The 27,116-nt window shown below is 39.8% G+C and overlaps 1 protein-coding gene across 1 annotated transcript; it reads right to left on the bottom strand.

Annotated features, from left to right (window-relative positions):
• Positions 1 to 1,761: 1,761 nt before the first annotated feature.
• Positions 1,762 to 26,460, bottom strand: RIPK1 (receptor interacting serine/threonine kinase 1). Its single transcript, XM_084211344.1, has 12 exons — positions 26,242 to 26,460; positions 21,284 to 21,495; positions 19,593 to 19,746; positions 18,528 to 18,665; positions 15,982 to 16,210; positions 15,001 to 15,150; positions 13,784 to 13,860; positions 10,665 to 10,755; positions 7,916 to 8,476; positions 6,343 to 6,414; positions 4,392 to 4,556; positions 1,762 to 3,710 (listed from the first exon to the last, which is right to left on the bottom strand). Exons 2-12 carry the CDS (start codon positions 21,433 to 21,435, stop codon positions 3,424 to 3,426), a joined length of 2,076 nt encoding a protein of 691 aa, XP_084067470.1. The 5' UTR covers positions 21,436 to 21,495; positions 26,242 to 26,460; the 3' UTR covers positions 1,762 to 3,423.
• Positions 26,461 to 27,116: the final 656 nt, after the last annotated feature.

The following is a 27,116-nucleotide window of genomic DNA, read 5'->3' as shown; positions in this document are numbered from 1 at the left end:
CTGTGTACGTGGCTGAGTTTCCCTAAGCCTCTGAAACATGCTCAATTTCCTATGTGCCTCCATGCTGAAAGATGGTTTTCATTTGTTATTGAACAGTGCTGAAAAATCCATCACAGAAAAGTGGCATAATTACTTGAAGCTGTTTGATTAGTCAGTGGTTACGTGCTGAGTGTTGCCTCTCCTTGGAAACTGGCCTCTGGGGAAGAGGAGCTGTATGTTGCCAGCTCAGTTCAGAGGTCACGTATCAAATACTTGCAACAATGTCTGAGTTTTTAATGCAGCATTATTAATTGGTATTATTTAGTAACTATTTTGGAAGGAGTAAAAATTCCTCATATTCTTTATGTACACTGTTAGTGGTGGCATAGTAACAAAATTAAACACATTATTTGCTCTGAATTACATGGACTCAGTCCTCTCTGCATTTAGGAGTTTCAGCACAGATTGGGTGCTGTGTGATGAAGGTAGCTACTGGGCAGGGGCTGTACTTGAGTTGTATTTGATCTAAAGTCTCCAAGCGCTTCCTCTCTTAAACTGGGAAAACATCACGTCCTTGTGCATAACTGGATGAGTTCACCTCCTGCTCTTCAAGGAGAGACCATGAGGAGGGCTGCTGCTGCAACCCACAGCCTTTTCCTCCCTGTCTTGTACCTCACCAGTCTTATGAAAAATCTCTGTAAGGCTGCTGCTTTACTGCTGCCTCTGCCCTTGAGTCTGATAGCTTGCCAGTTTGATGAGAAATTACTCTTCTGTCCTTTCTCTCCTTTGTTTTGCCATGAAAGGAATCAGATCTATGCCATAATACATCACACTCTTTCATCCTTGTCCCCATTATCTTCCTGCATTTTTATCTCTCATGAAAGGTTGCTTTTCAAAAATCAGCTCCATCCCTAATTTTTTTCCTTGATTTTTTTGAGCAGTGGGAGAGGCATACGGGGTGGTAGATGAAATGAACAATCCATTAAGTTAGTATTAGCTTCTCTCTCTCTTCCATACTTAATGTTTCTGTAAATTTTTAGGTTGAGGACTGCACTAACTTTTCCTTGGACTACTTGTACACCATTTGCTTTTACATTTCACCTAGTTAACCTTGTGTTGAAACTTACAGCTTTGATTTCAATTATAGCTGTCTTAAGAAACAAGACCAGTCTTAATTAGGAGATAATAAGAAGATCCACAGACTCCCTAGGTAGTTTATCCCAGTAGTTCATCATCCTTATTATTGAATATGTATTCTAATTTGGCATGCCTGGCTGCTGCTTTCAGGCATTGTGTCCTATTATGTGTTTTTCCACAATATGCTAAAGGACTTAGAGTGTTTTAGCCCTTCTGCCCAGGAAGCTGAATCCTCTCTGTGATTGAGTTCTGCAAGGGCTGTAGTGAAGGAGTTTGTCTGTAGGTGAGTTCAGTTGTGTTCTGTACCATCTACAATGTCACATGAACTATGAGCACTAGTCTAGAACTGGACTTGACAAGCACCAAAGCTAAAATTACCTTCATCTCCCACGTCCTGCATTAAAGATCTAGGACAGCCCCATGCCTAAGTCTTGTTCTAAAATGCTTCATGTTTGTGCTCTACATCTCTGTTCTTCTTGTTTCAGAAAGTAAGGTCCAGACTTGCTTTAATAAAGAGTAAATGAAGCATTTAATGTAGGCCCATTAAGTTATCACCATTCATTCTGTGTACCAAATAAGACAAAGATCTTATGATTGAAAAATTGCATATTGTTTAAATAAAGACTGCAGATATGGGAGACTTTAAAAACCAATGGAGGGTCAGGAACTGCTGTAGCAATACAGTGCAACCAGCGTTAACAGAACATAAACAGACTTTGTGATCTGTCCAGGGATCTGTTTAATGAATTATCACAGTAACTGCTGGCTGTAGCTCTGTGGACTGGCGTAGAGAAGACACCCTATATCCCATCTCTCTATTTGCTTGAAGAATAATTTTTCTTTTTCTGGGAAGTGTAAGCTTATTACATTAGACAGATAAACCACATCATCATATTGTACTCAAGAGTTTATAGAAAATTTAGCATGTTGCTAAGTCAAAACTGTAAGGCAATGCAATGTATATTTAAGTAGGTTTAAAGATGACAAATATGGTGATGCTTGCTTTGATTACAGTTTCATTTTGCTTCCACTGAAATGGTGGGTGCTGTATCAAGGAGCAGAAATCCATTCTAACTGCACTCCATTAAGTTATTAGCTTTTTTTTTTTGACAATTAAAATGAATAGTTATGAACACTAATGAAAACCTAGTGGTCTATGTACAGCTTCAACAATTACCAGCTCCAAAACATCTGCCTGAAATATCTGTAAATCTGATGGAACAGGAGGCATTGTCCCTTATAAGAAGAGTTTGGCATAATTCTTCAGGCAAAAAACTTGCAGTAATTCTTCTTTCATGTATACTGCACACTGAGATGATATCAATATTAGGAAGACAGAGTGACGAGGAACATTTCCAAGCATTGGGATACCATCACCTAAACTATAGAGCTGTTACAGTGTTCTCCAGAAACAACCTGAGTGCTGTGAAATAGTCTTTGCACAACATTTTGGAGGTTTTAAAGAATGTGCTACTCTGGCAGCAGGCTGTAGCATGCCAGTTTACTCTCAGCATCCAGTAATATTTCCAGGCACATTAAACCAACTAATATCAATGCAGCCTAAGAGATTCAGAATGTAGTGACACTGAGTTCCCAGAAGCAGATAGGTCTTCAGTCAAGAGGTAATAAGGCACCTTTCCCTTCCCAAAACTCTAGTATGCTTGAGATTTTAATTTGGATTGCATACTGATGTAACTTATTTTTTCATTATTTCATAAAGCAGATGAGACTCCTACCCTGTAAAATCTTTTCTACCGAACAATGTAAAAATCTAATGCAACATTATAACTCTAAGACATCAGAGTTTTAAAGCCAGAAATAGGTTTTGCTTTTATTTATGCTGGTGTTCTGCATAATTCTATACATCTATATTTAATAAAAATTATAAAAATATTTGAGAAGTATTATTGGCTTCAACCAGTCAAATACTGGCATGATAAATATTGGCACTTTTGGCAAAATGTAAGGATTGATTTTGGTTTCTATACAAGTTTTTCAATCAATAAGTCAATCTTCGGAACTGAACAAGACTACCAATATGTTTCAAGATTAGAATGTAGAACATTTGTGTAACACATTCTCTTTGAACTGATATTTGTCTTGCATTTTGTTGTTGTTATCTTTGGACAATTGTTCTATTTGGAATATTTGGAAGGAAGATGATGCTTTTTTTTTTTTCCTTTGGAAGACAAAATATTGTGACATGAACTTTTTGATTTATTGGAGGTATTAACTGGTTGGTTAAAAAATTAGGTTCCAAAAGTCTGTGCAAAAAGGAGAGCTCTGGAAAGTCTGCTCTCAGTAAACTTATTCTTCTTGGATTTGCATCAAACTACTAAGGAGATCCAGTCTTTGGCAGCCAAAGAGGGCCTTGGCCAGTTTTCCAACTGTAGCACCTTTGGCACCTTCCCTCATGACCCACTTGAGCAGCATTTGGTAAACTTTTTCTTTTAGTCCATCTCGTTCGTAGTCATGATCAATTTCATCAATCTCGGGATCACTGAAGCCCAGTTTCCGAGCGCAGTGCTTCCACTGCTTAGCCAGCTTTTCTCTCACTAGATTCAAATGCTTTTCTGTCAGGACAGTAGTATTGTCTGCAAAAAGAAGAAGGGTGTAAGAAAATTGCATCTTTCAACGGTTCTTCTGTCACTTTCACTCTCTCTCTCTCTCTCCTGTCCCCCCCCAAATACTTATTGGTAATATCTAGAGACAGAATCTTAGTGATGCAATCAGAAGTGGATTTCATGGAAGCAGCATAACCCAGTGATGGCAGGCAAAAAATATCCAGACAGAACATGTGTATTCATGGGTCAGTTGCTGGATTTGCTCTTTGATCTGAAGCTATCATAGGTTGTCACTTAAACCTGCAAGATTGAAAAAACCCTCTCTAGAATTCCTAAAGAGTTGCATATGTTTTATATTCTGAGACACAAATGTTGCTTAGGAATACACCAAAATAGTTTAATTCAGTATTGACCAATGAAAATAAATTACATTTCAAAATTGTCCAACTTCTATCTGAATGAAGTTGTTGTGGCTCTTGCTTACATGGTTTAACTTTTAGTTTTCCATGCGTTGTGTCAGGCACTGGACTCTATGATCTGCAAGGGTCCATTCCAACTCAGGATATTCTATGATTTAAACTAGAAGTCAGGTGAGGATCTCCAATCCTAGCCTTGCTTCTGCCAGTGTGTGTTTTATACATTCCAAACCAAATGATTCTTAGGTAATTATATGAGGCAAATACATGAAAACGAGGGAGATATTTCGCTTACCAAATACACCCACTGCTTCATAATGAGTATAAATTTCTTCCATAGCAACAGAACAAGTGCTGACATGTGGATTCTGCTCTTCAATTTTCATGTGATTGTAGGATCCAATTTGAATTCCAGAGCTGTTAGTTATGTTGTACTTGATTGAATCGTCTGTATAGGGAACTTTAACACAAATTTACGAACAACAGCATAAGGTCCAAATGTCAAGAAGTAACATAAGGAGGAAAAAGTTCCACTAATAAGGGGAGTGATATTCATTGCACTTGATGTAGAAATAACCATTCACTGGCAACTGTGCTGTGAGTGTATTTTTACTATGCCGTGTGACGCAAGTGTACTTAAGTGAAAGCCCAGTTTATTTTATGACAGAGTGCCACAACCAAGCTGATAGTTACTAGACTGTAAATAATGTTTTCTGTGCCTTGGGAGTGCATAGTAGCAGTCTTGTTTTCTGCTGCCTAACAGCTTCAGGAGGTCAGCCTTGACTTGAACGGTCTTTTTGTTTAAATTTTAAAGGCTCACTTCTGCCTCTCAGCTTTACTTTCATAGATGTAAGTGCAAGTTTACAGTTATGACTTCTGAGCTCTGTGAGACGACAGCAAATGTAGTTTCATGTTGCTCATAAAATATGATTAGTAAAATGCATAATTTGATATTTTGTTTACTGTTGTCTGATTTCCACGTGCAGCAGGAAGCTAAGTCACTATTCATTTTAGGTGATGTCAGTTTTCTGTTCTCGTGACAGTGTTTTCTGAACTCTGCTTGGATAATTATCCACTAAACATTCTAACTCTAGCATAAATGGTGAATCTCACAACCTGGGTCTAAAATTTAAAATGATACACCAAGCTCTGTATTTAATCACCTGGAATCATGGTTACATCCTTGCTACACACTCAATTGCAATGTGAAGTGTGAACAGCTACAGTTATGTACGAAAATCTGACTAAGTATACTTAATATATGCTAACCTGGGACTGCAAGAAATATTATATGTATGCATTATTAGATTGATGAAGTTGCAAAAAAGGAATGCATTTTATCATGTCTCATAATCTTATTACTTCTACTCATAACATTAGGATTACTGTATTTTTTTTAAGAGCCAGAGGACTCAGGAAACCCATCATATTTGTAGTTAAAAATAGAAAGAAACCTCATGTTTGCTATGTTCTTATTAGGCAACAAAATGAATTTAGCATAACATATTAAAATATATACACATACTTTGTCAATATTACAGTATTGGCAGGAAAACTTAGTACACATAAATCTCCTTTCCCAAGCCTTTACACTTTGCAGCTTCTCAGGTTTGGGTCATCATTTGAGAGGTGAAGAGTCAAGAAGACAGAAACCTCCTCTTTCAAGTTTTCCTTGTAGAATAGACCACTTAGAAACGGGACAAGCCTTTGAAAGGGTTAATTAAAGAATTCAGAGTGCCCCAAGCAACACAACTTTAAAGGAGCATATATTAATAAGGATATTACATGATTTAGGGGTTCAAGCCAGTAGAACTGTATTGATCTGTGCTGCAATAAAGGCTGATTAGCACGAAGCCTGTAGCTAGAAATTTGTACTAAAATGCAGAGCAAGATAGGACAAAGTGTCCCAATGTGCGTGTGGTTCCAGAGCTGGGCAGAGTTGACAGCAACTTGAAGTTTAATCTAAGGAAGTGACTAGGTTAGGTGTACAGGAAATCTTGCAATATTTTTAAAGTTCTTACATTAAAGAATATGTTGTCCTTGATTTATCAAATACACATTTAATGGTGTGTTTAGGCCCTGATAGGACTCAGTTTTACCTATTGATACTGAAAACTTCAGCTATGGTTAGAGGTATTAAGCAATAACAGAAGTTATTTCAAGTTCCTGAAGTCTTTTGCTTTACTGGTCAGGATGCAGTGCACAGCCTGTTGGCTACCAGGGCAGATGAAGGCCAGAGCACTTACCTGAGCTTACTCTGGATGCACTGGGATAGTATGCAAACGTTCCCCTTGGGAAAGAAGTGGAATCCCTGTAACCTGTAGAAAGAAAAAAACCTCAAAGAAATTCCAAAAGCATTACGTAAATAGAAAAGCAGATATACTTAACAATGACTGCCATATTTGTGACAACGTGAGTATACAATGCTCTTAAATATAGAGATGAGCAGCTTTTTAATTAGCAGGATTGTGTCTTCTTAAATAACTCTAGTTTAAGCAATGATCTTATTGAGGTTTTGCTGAGTTGCTAATGGCCTTAACCATCCTCAGATCTCAGAGAGGACAATGGGATTCCATGTGGGTGTAGGAATACCTGGCAGTGTGGGATCAGAGCACACTGCAGTTACAGACTGAGCTGCATGTATGAGGTATTCAAACTGGCAAATTCCAAACTCCCAAGTGTGAGTTTTTGGATGCTCACAGATGAGCTCTGCAACTCATAGTGCAGCAGCAAGAGCAGATGGGTTACAGCCACCCAACAAGTCAGTGAGGAACTGAAATGCAGCTCTTGTGCACCTCAGTTTGGTAACTGCTACACTATTTCACATAGTCTTCCTATAATAAATGTTTTCTTTATTTCTTTCAAACAGAAGGTTTTCCTTTATTAGTGATTGTTGAAAATTCTAATGGCTGCCTTATGACATGACAGCCCTCAGATTCATTTCAGTAAATAAACTCACATAAACAATTAATCACAGCCTCTGCATAAATAATTTAACAGAATAAACCTTGGTGGCATTCTACTTGTAAAAAGCTTGACATTGTTCATTTTCTTGTGAGATGAGCTGGAAAATAACACCATGCTAAAAATATCCAAGACTAGGAGCAAGCATCTCATACTGTCTCTAGTTTGTCAAAGTTTTATCTTGCAGGTCTCCAGTTACCACTTACTCATATGCTTTTTTAATGCCCGATATTCTCTTCCTTCTTTGTCTCCATACCTTTCTACTCCATGGCTTACCAGCAAACACCAACAGAAGCTCTCCCTCAGCACCAGGCAGAGCTCTCTGGAGAAACCAGTTACAATCCTTAGCTCCTTGCTGGCTCCCTAGGTTCAGGAGTGTCTCAGCTTGCAACAAGGCAAGCTAAAAAATGCCCATCTATTTTCTGAAATGCTACAAGTGTTGTTTCTTCATGAGTAGAACCTATGGTATAAATGTTACAGTTCTGAGAGTCAAAGTTCTCAGCTTTCCTAGAATGACTGGTAGCTCCTAGTTTTGTGAGGTGCTTTAGCAGTACTTGCTGTCTGCTCTTCCTTGGCTGGTAGAATCAGTTGCTGGGTCTCATACTCTTCTTTTACACTGATGCTTTAGAAATGGTTCATTTGAAATTGGCAGCCTGACATCAGTGAAAGCAGCATAATGAAGTCAAAGCTACGGTGTTTTAACTTTGAGTCAACAAAGGGAACTTAATGAAAAATATTCACCCTTTCTATACTACAGATCAGCCTGCAATAAGCAGGTTGTTCCCCGAGCTACAGAACTCTCTTGACCAGTTCACTGGTCAAGAAACATAGGTGTTGGAGAAGAAGGAATCTCACCTGTATCTGCATCTGAACTCTTTGAATACCAGTTTACATTGGTCGGTGACGTCAGGTTTTGTCCAGATTCTGGCACAGGAGGTTTACTTAGGCTAAAGTTACTGGCTGAACACGATCCATAGGTATCCACCAGGCTTCCTGTTGGAAGACTGTTGGGGCTGGGCCCGTAACAAACGTCTACGTTCCGTTTTGGTGTTGTTGCAGCTACCTGTGGCCAGAAATATGGATTAGTGTTTGATCCTGTTTTTTCAGCTCTTGGATACAGTTCACTCAGTTGAGAAGCAGGGGATGGCTTTGCAAACGGATCGCAGGAAACTCTCCGTCTCCTTTCCTCCTCTATCATTTCAGGGCTGTACAGCACAGGTGGAACTGCTTTATCCATCCGGCTCCCAAAGGCGTGGTAGTTGTATTCATGCTGAAGTTTTCTTTCCAGATTATCAGGAGGTGCAAATGAGGTCTCACAGCTCTCAACGGGCTGGTTCTCAGGGGAGGCAGCAAACAGGGCTTCATTAACCTCAGTGGTCATGGGACCCTGAGAGCTGTGCAAAGAATTAGGCTGATCTGAAAGGGAAGAACATTAAATGTTTGAAAACATTCAAATGCAAGTATTTAATTTGTTGCAATGATAGTAAGATGTATTAACCTACTTTATTATTATTGTATATCTAAAAGGTTTCAATAAAACATTACTTCCAGCATAAGACATTCTATAAAATAAAACACAGCTTTACTGACAAGTAGAACAGATTTTTATCTAGGAAGTACAGGTTTGCTTAAGCTATCAGTGTTAAAATCTCACTAGCTCGAGTAGTGTGAGAATTCACTGTGTACTCTGCTTGTATTGATATAAAGTTTTCAACCACTGAAACAAACACTCCTGGAGGCATTTGTAGGATCTGATTTACTGGTGTGTCTCCTCTCCTTAACTGGAGTTTGATCAGTGCAAAACTGAGGTGTAACAGGATGGAAAATAATGCCACTGTAATAAAAGGTGTAATTTCATACAGCACAAATAATTTGTCATTAAAATCTTATTTTAAAATGATTATGTAAACTGTTCTATCTGGGTATGTCATTATATGAATACTCTTCCAAAGAATACCATTTTACAAGTAATGTCTACCAGATAAAATAGTCTGTGTCACCTACCTTTCAACCTAATTCTCAGTATCAAAGGAAGCTCTACTTCAGAATTGAGCTAGATGGAGTTATAATCTGTATGATGCTGTAGCATTTTGAGACTAAATAAGAAACACAAAAATCTGTTTGTTACTACTTGTAATTATTTTTTAAGGGTAGAACTACAGATGCTTTCTTAAAGTTCTGAAAGCTTCACACTTTTCTACAAGATATCATACATTGCTTGAAGCAAGGGACATTTACAGAGCGCTGTAAAACTGGAATGAAATGTATGTTTGTGCTTCTATTTAGCTCATATAATGCTAGTGAACTGGGTTCCCCCCCAAATTACATTATTTCAGCCCATATTAGGCAGGACCAAAATTAGCTCCTTTGGATGGCTGTATATTAGAACATTTTCAGTAGGACTTGGTCTGCTTGTTTTGCTATCACTGCTAGAGGGGGAGTGGGAGGAATGGCTAATATAGAAATAACCCCATCCAAAGTGACAGCTCTTAGCAATTCAGTATTAGCATAAACTATATGGCATCTGCTCTCCAGGGCAAGCTTGAGATGTATGAACAGATCCTGTGGGATGCCTTTCACTACCACTGTCTGAGTGATGCCCATTGACTAAAGAAAAACCCCTGCCTTTGACAGGCTGGCAAGATAGCATCTTTCTGCAGTGGAGATTCACAACAAAGTCTTTTGTACGTAAAACATGAGAGCATCTGCCAACTGCAGCAGTCATACGCGAGTCTTTCTGCATAGGAAATGTAACTACACTCACTTAAAAATAGAGCAGTGGGGCTGCCCTAAGTCCATCAGTTCTACTGAGGAACAGTTGTGGGAAACCTGGCTTTGAGGAAGATTTATTAGTTGCATGTTACAGTTTAACATTACTAATTTAATTGTGTCTTAAATAACTCAGCATAATTTTATTTTTACTGGATTTTTTTTATTATTTCCTGTAAATCACTGTGGCGAATAAGATCCTCTGTCCCTTGACATTAAGAAACTTTGGTAAGAGAATTCCAGATACACTACTACAAAACTCTAACTCTGTCATATTAGATATATTATCACATATTAGAGAGCCAGCTCTATAAAATCGCAAAACATGCAACTCATCCAAGATTTGATGAAAGTATGACAGAAAAGAGAAAAAAACCCTGTCTACTAGTATTCCTCAGATTCCTTGGAAAGCAAAGTCCTAAACAAAAGAATAATTTACAATTATGTATCTTGATCATATTCATAGCATTCATAAGAAAGGATGGAGGGGGAAAAAGAAAAGTCTTAATGAAATTAAAGCCTAAAAACCAAGCAGTTGGCATGACTAAAAAGATGAGAAGAAAGATCAAGTATGAAAAGTAATTATCAAAGTGACCACCGTAAAGCTTAATGTTGAACAAAATTTTTGGCATGGAAGAGGAAAGCGTAAGAGTGTAAAAGGAGATGGAAATTTTGAGTGTAACTTCTGGGGGCAAATAACATCTCAGTGAATACAATTCTTTCTGAGGTGCTGAATAATTGAGTCTCTTAAAAGCCCTTAATGGTAAGGTTACTAGCTTTGTACACAACTTTATCTTTGGCAAATACACAGAATAATTATGTGCTAGTGACTTACCTACTTGACCATTGCTGGTATCTGCTGGTGTAGCATCTACTTGAAGGGACTCCATGCTATGCAGCAGTTCATTTGACTCGGGCTGCATTTTCTGCACGTGAGAAGGAACAAATGATCAAATTATAGGCAAAAGCTTAAACAAAGAGAGTACCTGTAGAATATGAAACAGCACAGCTTCACTGTGAAGTGACCTGGATGAACAGATTCTGTCAGTCTCTGGGAAAAGATCCCATACTCTTTCAAAGAGCACAGCCTGACAGGAAATGCCCATTGTTTTGCTACAGGTGGGCAAAATCTTTTCCTCAACGAAGGGAGGGAGGACTGCAGTATAACTGCAGTATATAATCCTCTGACTTGGCCAAACAATACCCTTGCCTACATGAATGTGACCTTAATCCAGAGTGGCTCTGGATTGTCTGACTTGTATTTAATAGCCAGACTTTTGGCAAGCAATCTCAGTGAAGAGATGCTGCTGAGGTAAAGGTAGCAAACATGCATCCTAATCTGTGGATCTATATTTAACAAGCTCATTCATCAATAGGGAAGAAGAGGTGAGAAATAATTAACGTTCATGTATAGGCACATTGACTTTTATTAAGATTATTAGAAAAGAGGAGTTTAGAGTAAATTTTCAGAAAGAAGCAGTGCAATTTCCTTTCTATAACCCTCATCCTCACTTAACTAGAGTGAAGGCAAAATCTACTCCTGTTCTACTCTTTTGATGTACCTATTATTCAGGCTTTGCTGGAAGTAATTTTTTATTAACCTGCAAAAATTATTTCTGAACTTCCCCAAGTGCTGCTTACTCATGAAATAATTTCCAAAAGTAGAGTTTGTGTTAGTATTTTTTTTAATTAAACCAAATAAGTACTTTCACAGTTTAAAAATCATCAATTCTTACCTATCTCTTCCCAAAAAATCTGCTTCCCTCCAAAAGCAAAAGGTAATGTTCTAACACACGTTACAACCAGAGGTCCTTAGATTTTACTTGAGTAATGGAATTGTTTGAACAGGGGGATTAAACCAAATGACTTCTGGTCCCTTTCATCCTCAACCATTCTGTGATTTTTTTACTTAGGAGGCTTCCATGATTGCTGGGCAGGCAGCAGGGGGGCTATGCCTAAACTCTCTAAGCCATGTTGCTACTGAAGCTGTATTTGTAATTCACACAGTGACTTGCCCTGGATCCACTCTTCACAATATGTGCCCTGATTGTAATGGATGCTTTCCTTCCTGAGAAAGTAATGAACTCACAGCCCATTTCCTAAATAGTCATTTTGTCACTATGATATGAGAGGTACATCTGCAGAGAGCTAATGCACATAGTAAAATTTGCCATGGTGCTGATTTGGGGTTGCTGTCATAAATTAGACATATGTACAGTTCAATTGGGAGTTTGATCAAATCAGTCCAAGAAATCTGTTTCATCAGTTTCACTTTGCAAAACTGTTGCTTTTTTGAACAGTTACTGGTGCTTCATAAACATCACATGAAATGAATAATTTTTATTTCCACAATTGAAGACTTGGTAAGAAGCAAGCACTTAAAAAAAAAAGTGAAAGAATGGTTTTTTCACGAGGAAGTTAATTTTGTTTTGGTTTTTTTCTTAGTTAAGAATACTGTCTGTATTGTCTGTGAGTGAAGTCTATACACTCAAGTGATTAGATATCTGTGATAAAAATATTCCATTATCAGCCCATTTTTTCAACAAGTTCTGATTCCTTTATTTTCAGTCAGGAAATTAATTATTTTAATCATAGTTTTTAAACTTATAGCCAGAAAAGTAAGACTAACTTAGACACTCAAGAAAACAATCGGAATTTAACTTTTACTGTTAATATTACTGTGGAATACCTTCCTGGTCTCAAGCAGGCTGAGACTCATTAGACACTGCCTGAAGGCAGGGCAAAAATTACCAAGAATTTCTGAAGTTACTTTAAATTAGATTCTGCCACTTTTTAATTTATAGGAACAACATTTTATTTCGTGAGTGAGACTTAGTGGATATATGAGGAGCTTTTGCAAAATATCATCATAGAATCAGCATGCCCCTCAGGTGGAAACAGACCTTGGGCCCACCTCCTGCTCAAAACAGGGTCACTTATGGGACTGGAGTTGGTAGCTCAGAGCTTTGTGCAGTTGGGTTTAAAAACCTTCAATGATGGAGACTGGACAACCTCTTTAGGTAACTTGTGCCACTGCTTTGCTCTCCTCAGAGAGAAACGTTTTGTGTTTTTTTCATTTCACTCTTACATCCAAATTTGAGTCTCTTTTGTTTCTGTATTTGTCTTTTTTCTCTGGTCCTCACACGATGTGCTGCTGTGAAGAGCTCGGCTCTGTCTTCTCAAACTCCTCACACATAGGGGCAGGTTGCTATTTCTTTGTCCTCCAAAGCCATTGCATGTCTGGGCTGAATTCCCCTCTCCTATTAGGACTGACAAGGTCTAAGCAGATCTGCTGCCTGTGACACTGCTGGTGCCAGGCAGGCTGTGGCTGGTGCCCAGGTCGCTGCTCTCCACCACCCTGAGGTTCTTTTTGGCAGTGCTGCTCCCTGGCTGGTTGGCACTGAAGCCAGGGGTTATTTAATCCCAGGTGTAACACATTCCTCTTGTGCTTTCTGAATTTCACAAGGTTTCTGTCACCACATTCCTCCAGCCTGCAGCTATCAGCCTTGTCCTTGTGACTGTCTTGACCAGCCCTTCTAGTTTGGTGCACACCTTATGTGTGTTCATTGCTTCTGTCAGGTCACTGACAGAAGAGTAAACCAGGTCAGTCCCAGCCCCCTGCACTCCTGCAGCTGCTTTTGGCCTGCAGGTGAAGTAAGACCCATCCCTCTCCTCTGGGACTCACCACCCAACCTGTTTTCATCTGCTCATCCAGACAGCAACAACTGAACTTGGATACAAGAGTAGTTTGGGAGAGAGTGTTGAAAACTTTCTGAAGGTTTTGAGATAAATGACATGCACTGCTCTGCCCTCATTCACAAATCCAGCTATTTTATCACGGCAGGAAATCATATCAGTCAAGCATGATCAGTGTTGAAGTGGCAGAATCTGGCCATAATTGGGGTTGGGAAGAAGGAATGTGGGGAACTTTAAAATGCTTAGAAAGTTACTCACTTTTAAATTCTTCAGATCTTCTTCAATATTTTTTCCTAGCTCTTCATAGTAAAATGGCTTATATCTTTCACTGATTTCTGCAAAAATAAAAGAACTAAGTGAAAATGGTTTTCAATGGGAAGTAAAAGTGACTTGTACTGTTAACAATCTTGATAGAAAAGGAATGAAGAATGAAGACTTCTACAATGTCAGAAACAAGAAAGGTATACATCCGTTTGTAATTTGTTCTCATGGTACATTCAGTCTCAAACAGTAACAAGAACAGGATGACTTCTAGGGATTTGTTGTTGTTGTATTGCTTCTTTATGGTGAAATCTGTCTATGATCAGTGGCTAAAAGCATCTTTCCTTGGCTGGTATATGGGGAAATTAGAAGCTAAGATCCAATACAAGCATAAATTTAATCTATTAGCAGCAGATTATATATGTTTAATATGGAGATAGCAGGTGGGTTCGTCATGTGATACACATTTCCTCTGAGTATTTAAATACATGCCTGCAGTATACGAAGCTGTTGGTGCCCCTGTCTAAATACAAACCTCAGTTTCCTGTTATTTGTTGGGGTCTTTTTTTGTGGGTTGGGTTTTTTCCCTCTTTTTGTTGTTTTGGGGTTTTCTGGGTTGTTGGGGTTTTTTTGGTTTCTGGTTTGTTTGGGTTTTTTTTTTGGCACTATGTATTGAGGCAGAAAGAAGAAACACTGAGATAAAGAATTTTTACTTATTTGCTCTTAGCCTCATTCCCAGACCATTCAGCCAAGACTTCTACTGATTGGAAGTGTTTTCCCACCTGACCGTATGAAAGGATGATTAGCTATCAAAGTCAGTCATGTTGCTTATGGAAGGATAACTAGAACAGCTTTTGAATCTAGAGTATTTTGAATAGGATATTTTCTCAGTCATGGTCAGGATATACTATATCCCAGTTTTTATGTCAATTTCAGCAATAATTTCTTTTCAGCATAGTATAATTTTATCAGGGGTGAAGTGTCTTAATCAGGTCCATTCACTTACTAGGATTTTTCAAACCTGCAAATGCTGGATCAGATCCCATTTTTGGTCATAATACAGAGAGCATACTTTACAGAACATGTGCATGTCTATTTCAGTTTTCAAAAAACACCCAATCTTACTTCAAGAAGAAAATACTCTTGAAATGTTTTGCTGCATTATAAGCTATCAATGGACACAAATAAATACAAATCCTAAAGTAATGCCTTACCTGCAAAGGTTGGACGTTTCTCTGCATCTTCATCCCAGCATTGCTTCATTAAGTCAATAACTTGCACTGGACATTTATCAGCTATCTCCTTTATGTCTGGTCTGTTTCCATTTATGATGCCAAAGCAAATCTGGTTTTCATTTATACCATCTGAAAAATAAAATTTCCTATCAGGTTCTGCTCATGGGTTTTGCTACCTTTCCATAGGTAAAAGAAACAATGAAATAGCTCCTTTTATATTTGTGGGTATGTAAAACATGATTTCAAAGAGGTCTAGGTTACAGCTACAAATCTTTTATATTAGTGAATTTGAACCCCACTGCCCTGACTTCCATGGATTAGAGATTTATTTTAAAATTAATGGATTGACTTTTATATGTAAGACATGTGCTGTGTGAGAAAGGGTGACAGAGGTACCTTTCTAGAACCTGCTTCTCAGGTGGATCAGCTCTGCACTAGATATGAACACAAAGATGGCCACACAGGCAACATTTGGCCATTTAAATAGCAAAAAATCCATTCAAAATTATAAACTCTGGAATTCATGTTACAGTTGGCTCCTATTGTTCTACATAAGCCCATTGGTGCATGCTGAGAAATGAGCACCACACAGCTGAGAATCTGAAACTGACTGTGAGATCATTCTCATTTCCATGTGTAACTAGTCTACCTCAGGAATAGTGTCCATCAAAGTTTCCATCCTGGCCCATCCGAGGTTTGCCTAATTTCTGCCATCAAGTCTGGTTTGTGCCCACACCATGTAGATGTGAGTAGATTCAGCTTATGGCTGCACTTCATTCAGATGTTCTTGTCCATACTTAGAAGTCAGGAATGGTGCAACTAATTCCTCTGACTGGCCATGAAGTGCCAAACCAGTGCTATTCTAGGCCATGGGCAATCTACTAATCTTAATTTTATAACATCAGATGTTTAATATTTGTAACCTATTTTTCTGATAGCATCCTTTGGGAAATAACGTACTTTCGTATGGCTCTTTGTTAGCAAAAATTGCCCAGATCACAATGCCAAAGCTGTAAACATCTGATTTCTCCACTGGTTTAGCATTAACAGAGCGTAAATGCTCTGGGGCCATATAGAAAAGAGTCCCGGCATTGTTCTGGCAAGTGCTCTTCATTTGCTTCTGTCGGACAGCTTCTTCTTGGGTCAGCCTACTCCAGCTCTTAAAGGAGGCAACACCGAGATCTGCAATCTGAAAAATGAGACACATCAGAGCTAGCGCTGTAATGAAGAGGAGATAAACAAGTATTGCATTCAGTGTCAATTTTATCAGGTCTTAATACTAATCTAATAATTTATCTAAAAATTAAATAGTGAAAAAATACAACTTAAGAAAGGAAAACAAACTATTTGATTTTTTCCTAGTTTTTCTTTGTTTGTTTGGTTTGGTTTTTGATCTAAATAAAGTATCACTGAAAATTGAGAGCCATTAGGCTGAACTTTTATTATTAATTGTGGAATGCTTGCACAATGTGAGGATAGAAGAAATTTGGTTTCACTCATATTGGCATTCCTATTTGAGGTCTGCTTGCAGTACTCATAGGAGAACAGAAGATTCATAGGAGAAGACACAAAGATACAAACTTACAATCAATCTATGAGATGGGCAGATATGCCTCCTCTCTCACTGCCCTTTCCATTCAGATTCCATTTAACTCAACCACCTTAGATCTTCCTTCAGAAGAGGTAAAGAAGAGATCTAAAATGATGTATAAGTATGACAAAGAGACATGGAAAAGAATAGCATGGAATAGGTTAAAGCAGAGATGCCTGGGTACTGTGTGCTTGACAATGTGATATTGTTGAAACTTTAGAGTGCAATTTTGCAACTAGACTAATGGCTGGTGATGAAGAAAGTAATCCTTCCCTCCTCTCCCCACGTCTCCTATTATGTGCTTGCTCCCTCTGCTCCTCTTGTTCCAGGACTGACACTTACTTGGAAAGACCAAGTGCAAGGCAGTCAAGCAGCTTGCTGAACCAAGTGCTCCCCAACAGAAGAATAGCACTGCCAACAAGGTAAATGGTAATCTGCTGGTTTGGCTTCCTAAATCAAGACAGGCCGTTCACATTAGCACCAGTGCTTACCCAAGGGAACAGGAGAGGAAAACTGAAAGAAAATGGGCCTGTCTCTCTTGGCCATAGGCAAACAGTCATGTAACTCAATTACTTCAGGTAAAATGAGGTGCCTCACTGCTAACTCACTATTCTCTCTTATTGCCCCTAACTAGCTTATTGCTCCTCTTGAGTTTCTGAAGCCTTGGGCTATGTTTAGAGGCTGTGTATTCAGAGGAGAATCTAGGCAACATTCTGCTGAGGAAGTAGGAGTCCAGGTTCATGTCTACAAATGAGAGGAGGTCTAGTGATAGAGAAGGTATGACAAATCTTTCTACATTTACAACTTCCTGGAACAACTACTTCCCTTTCTAATTATTGACATTGTTGGACACATTCAAGCAGATAGATAATACAACAGCTGCCTTAAATTATATTTTTGATCAAGCTACTTAAGAAAGTCTGATCCAATTCTGAATTTGATCCTGTGTTCCAGATCAGTTTGTCATGAAATGTGATGATAGCCTAGTTTGGGCTAGAGATGAAACCCAACTCCCCATACAATTTCCATTTAAAGTAAATCATGATGGGGTTTTTATTTTTGGAAAAGAAATAAATTTGTAATTCTTATCTGCAAGTTGCTCTTGCAACTATATTGCATACTGCACTTGCTACTATATTAATCTTGTGGAAAAACTACTTACTAATTTATGTGTGAGAAATAGAAAACGTCAGAGTTCTCTTCACAGAAATTTATTCTATAGTTTCAGACTGTAATGGGGTCATTATTTCAACAACTCACCTTGACCAGAGACAGGATATTTGATGAGGATTGCTGCAAATTCCCCTCAGGTTTATTCCACTGTAGCCTCTATATTTATGTGACTTGATCCAAAACCCCACTAAAGTTAATAGAAGGGCTTTGGAATAGGCTAATAAACCATTCTTTGAAGTAATGTCCTGATGGGGTTTTTTGTAGCTCCTGGATGTCATTTTAAAATGATGACTAAGGGAAAAGAGGGATACAAAAGAGGAGAAGATAATAGAAGAAAGAAAGAAGGGAATAAAAAAAAGGAAGTGAAGGCAGGAGGAGAAATTACAGCAATAAAGGACAAAAGACATAATCCATAAAACATTCTATTTTGTTTCAAACTCTGTCTTAACGTTTTTTTCATCTAATTGTTATGTTATTTACAGCTTGTTATTTACTTTTTTTTTAATGCCCTCAGTGATTTTTTTTCCCACAGTTGGAGGAATACTGTGCAAATCTCAGACTCAGAGGTTGTATAGGCCACCGTAATTCAGCGATCCAGGGAACACTCTCTCAGTGATAGCTCACTAAACTACAGAGGCATTCATCTACCAAATCCACCAAGTTAGGAACTCTAAGCAGCATGGCTGTGGTGGGTTCTTCAACACAAATCACCAACCTTCTCCATTCACATTCTAACAAATACCTTAATGTGGAAGTCTCTGTCCACAAGGATGTTTTCTGGTTTTAGGTCTTTGTGTACAAAGCCTTGCTCATGCAAATAAAGCATTCCTTCTGTGATTTCCAGCACGAAACGCCCTCTCACTGACAAAGGTAGTGAGAGCTAAAAGAAAGAACAAGAAGTGCCATCTATTAAAAAATGCAACTACAATAATCAAATTAAAACTCAGTCTTTAAAAGAAGTTCCTCAGTCTTAAGGGTACCTCTGCTTAAGCTATGCTAAGAAAAACCTGCATCACCAGTAGGTTGAGGGAGGTGATTGTTGCACTCTACTCCACACTGGTATGGCTTGACCTTATGTCAAAACTGTGTGCAGTTTTGGCCATGATTTAAGAAGGATGCAAAGCCATTAGAGAGTCTCCAAAGGAAGGCACAAAATTTGGTGAAAAATCTGGGAGGAAGCCATATGAGGAAGGACTGAGGTCATTTGGTCTGTTCAGCCTGGAGGAGACTGAGGGAATACCTCATCATGGTCCACAGCTTCCTCACGATGGGAAGCAGAGGGACTGGCACTGATCTCTTCTCTCTGGTGCTCAGTGATAGGGCCTGTCAGAATGGCATGAAGCCGGATTAGGCGAGGTTTAGGTTGGATATTAGAGGAAGGTTCTTCACCCAGAGGGTTGTTGTGATTTTTGGGGTTGTCCTGTGCAAGGTGGACTTGATGATCTTTCAAGGTCTCTTCCAACTAGTGATATTCTATGGTTCTAAGGTCCTTCTTGGATTGAAATTTTGGCATTAAAATAACTCTAGAGTCACTCCATATTTACAAATATTTGCTACATATTTAGTAAACTCTCCACTTATCTCTACAGCCCTTCTAGAACTTTTTAATCTATAATTGGTCTGCTCCTCTGTGATGCACAGGAATGCCATTGTCTGCTGTCTCTAGAGAAAGCAGTGCTGTCACCGGCTTTTTAATACAGAAAGAAGAATAACAAATTAAGAACTCCATTCTCTGGGTATGGCACTAACATCCTGTCCCTTTCAAGCAGCTCACCAACCCTAAGGGATGAAGTAATTGACTGCTCACATTCTGTAGCACTTTCATCATGTTCCCCCGGTCCACGTACTCCATCACAAGTGAGTAGTTTCCATCTTCCAAAATGATGCCGAGCAGCTTTACCACGCGGTCATGCTGCAGTCTGCGCATAATCCTGCCCTCTTCAAGAAGGGAAACATTGTACCTGTAAAACAGAAATTACACTCAATTTAGGTGCCAGTTTAGAAAGAACAAAGGGATGAAAATCACACTGATTCATGATGAAAACCATGGCCAAAAATGTCAACATCCCTAGAACCTCTGCAAGATTAACCATACCTTCAGATGATTTTTAATTGATACAGATTTGTTCATGCCAGGTTATAATCTCTAAGATGCTGCTCAAATGCCTTAAACAGAGACTGTATGCTCAGTCTGATTTTAAGGCCTGCTTTTCAGAAACTGCACAGATCAAATATTTTAACTGGAGTGAGATCTGGGCAGAACTGAAAGAGCCTTGGAAACAAGAAGGATCAAGATCCACTCCACTACTTCTTGTACAGGTAACTTACAGAGGTCTTGTTTCCAAAGGGCTTCATGTTCAAAATGGATTTCTTACAAGGGAACCACACACATACTAAATAATGACAGCATTTGCTAACAATTACTGGTTTAACAAGTACCTTGGCCTCAATACAATCCATCAATAATCATAGGTACATAGCTGGAAGCTCACTAGGGGTCTTAAAAAAGGATAATATGCATTATATAATGAATAGAAGGGATGGTATTTTTATTGTTGTTCCTGTTCTAGTCATCAGATGGAAGGATATAAGAAAATATTGAAACTATACTGCTTGCTAATGCTTCCCTACCCTCTTGACTTAAAAGGAAACTACTTTCTCCATTTGTGTTCCTCTGTATTACTAGAGAAGAAAGTGGTTGTTTTGTTTGCATTAGGCTCAGTTTAAAAATTTGTTAAAGACTTATGGTTCAATATTTTAAGAAATAACAAAATTATGCGCCTGTGTAATGAAAAAATAAAAACACAAACCCAAAAATACACTTGGCAGGCTAGTCCATTCTAACTGTGGTCATCCCAAACTGTCATTGCAGGCTGCAAAATACTAGAATATCTTCATTTGCTTTCTACCAGCAAAATAAAAACTCAGTCAATTTATTTATCATAACCCAAAGTAGAAAAAGCATGAAATTTTGTCTCTCTCTAGTGGATGACTCACAGGAGAGTTTTAAGATTGTTATGGCTGTGAGGTAGTAGAGCTGCAATGTGACCTGAATCCACTGAAACAGACATTCAATCTTTGAATTAAATCAGTGGGCTTGGCTCACTCTGTTCTTTTTCAAGAGAGACAGGGTTACATTCGTGACATTAAGACACATGAGGTCAGAGTCCTGCTGATAATTCATGTGCATTTAGTTCCTAGTGGACATCTACAGTTGGATAATTTCATTGAAAACATATCTGCAAGTTTGAAAATATCGTGAGGCCACTGAGTTCCTGCATTTCCTTAAGTGTGCAGGAGTGCTCTTGATTCTTAACAAGAGGGGAAAAAAAAGAAAATTTGCAGGACAGTTGTTAGCATTGTTTTCTTTTCCCCACATAAAGTATCTCCAAAAGCCAAAGACCTAAAGTTATTACACTCCATTTAGGTTTGTCTTAATTGAATTTAGAGGACTTAGACCAACTGAAGTGAAAATCAGAACTGAGATCTGGAACTTACTCAGCGCGCTGTGGTCCTGTATACACTTTTTTTAATGCTACATATCCATATTTCTTGTGCAAGCATAAAGAAATTGTTCCAAATCCTCCAGCATCTAGTTGCTTTTTTTCAAGCAAATCTTTGGTGTTCATGTAGATGTCTTCCAGAGACATGGCTGCAGTCTTTGTGGCTTAGCAATTAAAACAAAATCAAGCACCCTCGTGCTCCTGGACCTGCAGTATAAAGGAGGGAAAATGAAGTGTCATTGAAAGCATTCAGCTGTTCCACTAAATAAATGTACATTGAAGGAGTGGGACAGAAACATAAACTCTCATGACCCTTATGAATGCTCAGATGGAAACCAAAAATGCTGCACTTCTCACAGAATCAGATCTAAAGATTAATCCTGTCAACCCACTACAGTTACATCCAGTTGATGTAAAATCATTTCTTCACCTGAGGATCTCAAAAGTGCTGCTGAGACATAGTTTTTATCTATACAATATACAGTAGATTGGTACTGTCCCTACACTTCGTATGTGCAAAATCCAAACCCCAGAAAAACCAAGAGCCACGGTCCCAAAGGCAGGTAGTGCCTAATGATTCTGACAGGTATCTTGTTTTCTGAATTGCCTGAACATGGGCCTGTCAGGTGCCCAGATTCCTACATAACCCTAAGGTACCTTTGAGGCATCTTTGCAAACCTAGCTCTAAAGGGTTTAAGCTTAAAGCTTAAACCAAACAACCAAATGGAGGATGAAATGAAGGACTCAGCTTCTGTGGGAAACTTATTTGCACATGAACTCAAGGTGACAAGTGCTAGGAAAGAATATGTATGGCAACTTCTCTGCCCATTAAAAAGAAGAGGAACAAAGAAATTATGAAGGCTTGTCTTAACTCCTAAGTGCATCAAGACAAAAACAGAGTTTGGGGAATCCTATGGAATGTGTAAGTAACAGATAAGTAATAAATAAGTAAACACAAGTGGATGCCAGAATAATTTTAATCCTTTGATAAGGCTGCAGTACTCTCTTGCCTAATATGTTTCCCAAGGTTGACAGTCCCTGCCTTCAGCACATGCCAGCAAGCTGCTTTGCTAGCACTGGTGCAAGCCACCACGCTCTGCTTTTTTCCCCCTCACTAAGTTTTTACCTTAAGCACCTTACATCAGGTAAAGAAAGAGTTTGCTGAGAAAAGACAAAGTCCAAGAGACTGGCAGGGCTGTTCATTTTCCACTCATCTTGGGTAACTACAACACAGACAGATGGAGCTGGGAGAAAGGCGCCACTTCTAAGTGCCACTACCAGCAGCAGTAGATTGGCTCCTTTGGGTAACTAAGAGCTCCAAATTGTGTAGCAAAGGGACTCCCAAGGTTTTCCAGACCAAAAAATGACTGCTGATTCTTTAAACTATTGTGCACTTGTATAATCCAATCTCTAATTGAAAGATTGCTTAATATTGTTGTGAACATCAGCTGCAGCCTAATTTTGACTGCCTCATTACCACACCCTCATTGGGGAGCCTGGGATCTAAGGACTTAGTGCGTGTGGAAAGTAGGTACCTGAGGAAGAGAGACATTTCAGTGCTGAGTTGGAAATGGTCTGATCAGTTCAATACTGACAAACCAAAACAGGGAAGAACAAGTTAATTTTAAAAAAAATTATGAATTGTGCCTGTAGAAGAAATAGAGCAAGTGCTTTCTTTTCAAAGTACAGATAGAGACTTAACAGGCTGTTATAGCACAGATAGGGAACCACACCCAGAGCAGTGTCCTCTCTTCAGAGTTTTCTGCTTTGGCTTTATGGACTTCAGAATGATGCACGCTTTGTTTCACTGCAGTGCTAGCCTGCATTATGAGCAAAGGCCTGAGGATATGGCAGCATTCATTTAGTAAGAAGCGAAGTCCTGCTATGCCTAATAATGATTAGAGGAAATTGTTCTTGTTTTGTTTGTTGTGGTAGGGGTTTTTTGGGTGGTTGTTTTTGGTTTTTTGTGAAGTTGTTTGTTTGTTTGTTTTGGGGTTTTTGTTTTGGTTTGGTTTCTGTTTTTCTTTTACAGATAATCAAATAGCAAGTAACAAATGACTCATAGCAGTGCCATTGCTGCTTTCATAGCTGAGCTTTCATGTCCCTGGAAGTTTCCAGTGATGGTTCTCTGGATTTGTTGGTGTGGCACGCTGCCTTTTGTGCAGATGGGGTGGATGTCCCTGTACAAGGGCCTAAATTCAGTCATCAGGGTCAAATATGGCATAAACTAGTATCTTGCTTCTTTATCTGAGTCTTCCTTCCAAGTAAAAATTGAAGTCACTTATATATGTTAATTTTTCCATGCTAACAGCAACTATGCAGCTAGGTAATAGTTATAAGACTTGCATGTGCTTTTCTGGTGAATGCAAAGTAGATGTGCATTTTTGAATGGCGAATCTCCAAAGTTGCATTAATACCACTGATAGCTTGGGACTGGCATTCCTGGCAAAAAATATCTCTGCCCAAAACTGCAATAAATGCAGAACCTTGTTCGTATTTACATTGTTAATTACCTGTTCCTTCCTACCAAGCCACATGTAGTCACTATGACCAAAAGTCTTGGAAATTAAAAAGAAGTCATAACTTCTAAAATCATAATGCGTCTGTTGAAGTGAGCTGGGTAACATTCAAGAAGAGGGAATTTTCTTATTATATGGGAGGGAACCTTCCCCCTTGGGCATGGTAAGATGCTACTGCATTTTTTGTGTTCTTATTAAGTAATGAGGTACTCTGAATAGAAGTTGTCTGATCTAATGATCTAATGACTTATTTCAAACCCAGAGGTTTGTGTGGGGTTTTTTTTGTTTTGGTGGTTTTTTTGGTTTTTTTTTTTGTTTTTTTTTTTTTTAGAATGATTATCACAGGAAAACAATATCCAGCTAGGCTTTAAAGCAAAGACTAATTATTCTGGTATGCTATTTAACATGAAATATTGGCTTATGATAGCTTTAAATGTCAGATTATTAAAAAAACAAGAACAGAACCTTAAAGACTCAGGTTCACTCCAACCTTACTGCTTCTTATTGAAACACAGGGTAATTTATACGTATCCTCAGTACTTAGGACACACCAATCCATGAATTACCTACCTGTGGTTAAGAGAATAGAAATTTTGTAGGTTAATTTAGCCAACCCTTACAGAAGCTATGTACACTTCTAAAGGCTAATTTACGTTCTGTGAAGTAGCTGTCATCTGTGTACTTGATTCATTTTAAAGCAGTTTTTTTCGTATACTATTCTGAACATTTGTATTCAGTTGGGTTCATATTTACCAAGTACCAACATGTGTTATGAAAATTTTTAATACCAGTTGCTAGAAGACAGGAATTTCTGTCCACCAGTATGACTGGTATGACTGCGCTAAGTGGCTTTGTGGCATTCTTCTTTTAACACCATGGTTACATCCTCTCCTTTAACGCCTAAAGGGCATATAAATTCACAGGAATCATAACCTGGATATTAGGTCATCATGTCATATTCCTAATCACTGTTCAAAAGTGCTTTGCTCAGTTCTAACGATTTGTAACTGATCTGATGCAGTTACAAATCTGTAATGATGTGACCTGCATGGTTAAGGAGGAGGGCTGAGCACATTAGCACAGTAGTATGAAAAACATGGAGCCTTTATAGTTTAATGATGCTCCGAGTGCCTAAATTTTTAAGAGGTGCTACAAACTTTAATTGGAGAAAATTAGCACCGTTATAAGTAGCAAAATTCATGGCCACTGAGTTATCAGTCAGTAATGGAAAGGAATAAAGAGCAGAAGCCAAAGCTGGTATACTCAAAAGACCAACAGGAGACAAACAGAAGGGCTTCTACAGCTGATAACAAAAATATTGCCTGTGTCAATGATGTTTCAAAACAGAGTATCTCAAATCTGTTGCCGTAAATGTCATAACCCACTCCATCTAAACCTTTCCCTTCTGCTTAGATTTTTCATCTGATGCATCTTTTCACTAAGGAGGGTGTGGGGAGATGGAATGTAAGAAAATAGTGCAGGAGGTAATCTCACAGCTGAGGAGTTGCTGCAGACAAATTACTAAAGATTAGAAACAGGCCCAGCTCTTAACAAGCCATACCTGTATCCAATAAGGGCAAGTGCTACAAAAGAGCAGGTTGGCTAGCTGTGAGGAGAGCTGCAGTTTGTTGGCTGTGCTAAGAGAGATGGTATTTGTTGGCTGCACTGTGAAGCGAGATGGATATGTGGCTGTGAGGAAGTGGAGTCAGGTGACCGCTGCAAGGACCAGGGACAGGCAGCGCACAGAGGAGCTGCGTTGTGAAGAAACTTCAAGGAGGTATGAGGCCCTGGAGATATAAAATCCCTTCCGCTATAATGACCCTAGAAGTCGTGATAAGACAACAGGAAGGTTTTTTTTTTTTTTCTTTTTTCCTCTTGGAAATAGCAAAGAAAATACCTATGTCAGATCGTCATCAGGTTACAAGAAAGGATCCCACGGGAAGGGAGGAGAAGCCAATACAAGGGAAACAAAGGTGTTATGCAACGGAAGTTTTCTTTCACAGGAACAGAGGCAGCGTGGGAAGAGGAAAGGATGGGATCCGTGCAGTAGCCAGTATCCGTGCAAAGGTGCTACAGTCGGTTCTGGTCACAGAAGTGATTCCGTGTGGGAATCGGGAAAGGCTGTCCCGGCCGCGGCGCCGCGCCGGGCCGCAGCTGTCGGGACGGGCGCTGCCGGGCGCTCCCGCTCAGCCCCGCCGCAGCCAGAGGCGTCTGTTCGCCGAGGAGCCGGGAAGCCCTAACGCGGGGCTGCTCTGGCCTAGTTCCTCGTTGGCTGACTTGCCATATCGCCCTTCTCCTCCCGGCGGCTTCCTGCTGCCGCCTCCTCTCATACGCATCTCTCCCCGCCCGGCGCTTCCCCTTCCCCGTGCCCGGGAGCCCCTCCGCGGTGGTGCGGGATGGGACGGAGCGCTACACCGCCGCCGAGCCATCTCACCTCGGAACCCGTCAGCCCCCCGGATCACGCCGTGGCTACGCCTTCACACCCCCCTTCGCGGGGTCGCCTCCGTGGTTTCGGTTTCGGTGCGGCAGCGCGGCCCGTCCAGCTGCCCCCGCTCCGACGCTCCTGCCTTACCGCGCTCTGGCCTCGGAGGCCGCTACAGCTTCCCGGGGTGCCGCTGGCAATGGGGCTCGCCCCTAAGGCACCTACAGTAAAACCTCGGTACCGGAGGAGGCGGAGCAAAGGAGGCGGCTCGGAAGGCTCTGGGTGGCGCGGGGGCCGCTCCGTGGACTGCGTCACTCACTGCCTACCACTGCGATGGATGCCGCACCGTGCCTTTGTCACTGCCTGAGCCCTCTCAGCACTGCGATCGGTGCCACCCGGTGGTTCGATCACTGCCTCAGCTCTCCGGCCACTATGATAATTCCCAGCAAGCGATTTTGTCTCTTCCTGAGCTCTCTGAGCACTCCAGTCACTCCCACAGTGTGGCCCTCTCACTGCCTCACCTCTCTGGGCACTGTGATTGATGCCACACCCTGACTCTGCCGCTGCTCCATCTCTTTGGGGGCTGCGATTGGTGCCACACCACAGCTCTGTCACCTGTCGAGCTATCTGGACATTATGCACCGTGAAAACCTGGCAATGTTACTGAGACCGAGAGCAGGTTGGCAATTCACAGCATGTTGGAAATGCCTTGAACAATGGTTCTATCACTTCCAGCGCTTTTGTCTATGGAAGATTTGGAGCTGGATATGTGGGGATTTTTTTTGTTCAGGAAGGGCCAAAGTAGGAGTTTGTTTGTCAATAGAGTTACTATCACATGTAACAGTCCTGAGACAGTTGCAGGAATACATAACCAAAAGAATCACCGT

This window comes from Fringilla coelebs, assembly GCF_963513975.1.
Source record: "Fringilla coelebs genome assembly, chromosome: 1".
Classification (NCBI taxonomy): domain Eukaryota; kingdom Metazoa; phylum Chordata; class Aves; order Passeriformes; family Fringillidae; genus Fringilla; species Fringilla coelebs.
This window is presented reverse-complemented; position numbering and strand designations above follow the sequence as displayed.

Excerpts from the sequence above, each read along its gene's own strand:
- RIPK1 (XM_084211344.1), bottom strand. The coding sequence starts at position 21,435 with ATGTCTCTGGAAGACATCTACATGAACACCAAAGATTTGCTTGAAAAA. Across the intron at positions 19,747-21,283 it reads ACAGGACCACAGCGCGCTGA|GTACAATGTTTCCCTTCTTG; the intron begins GTAAGTTCCAGA and ends TCTGTTTTACAG. Across the intron at positions 13,861-15,000 it reads GAAACGTCCAACCTTTGCAG|AAATCAGTGAAAGATATAAG; the intron begins GTAAGGCATTAC and ends TTATTTTTGCAG.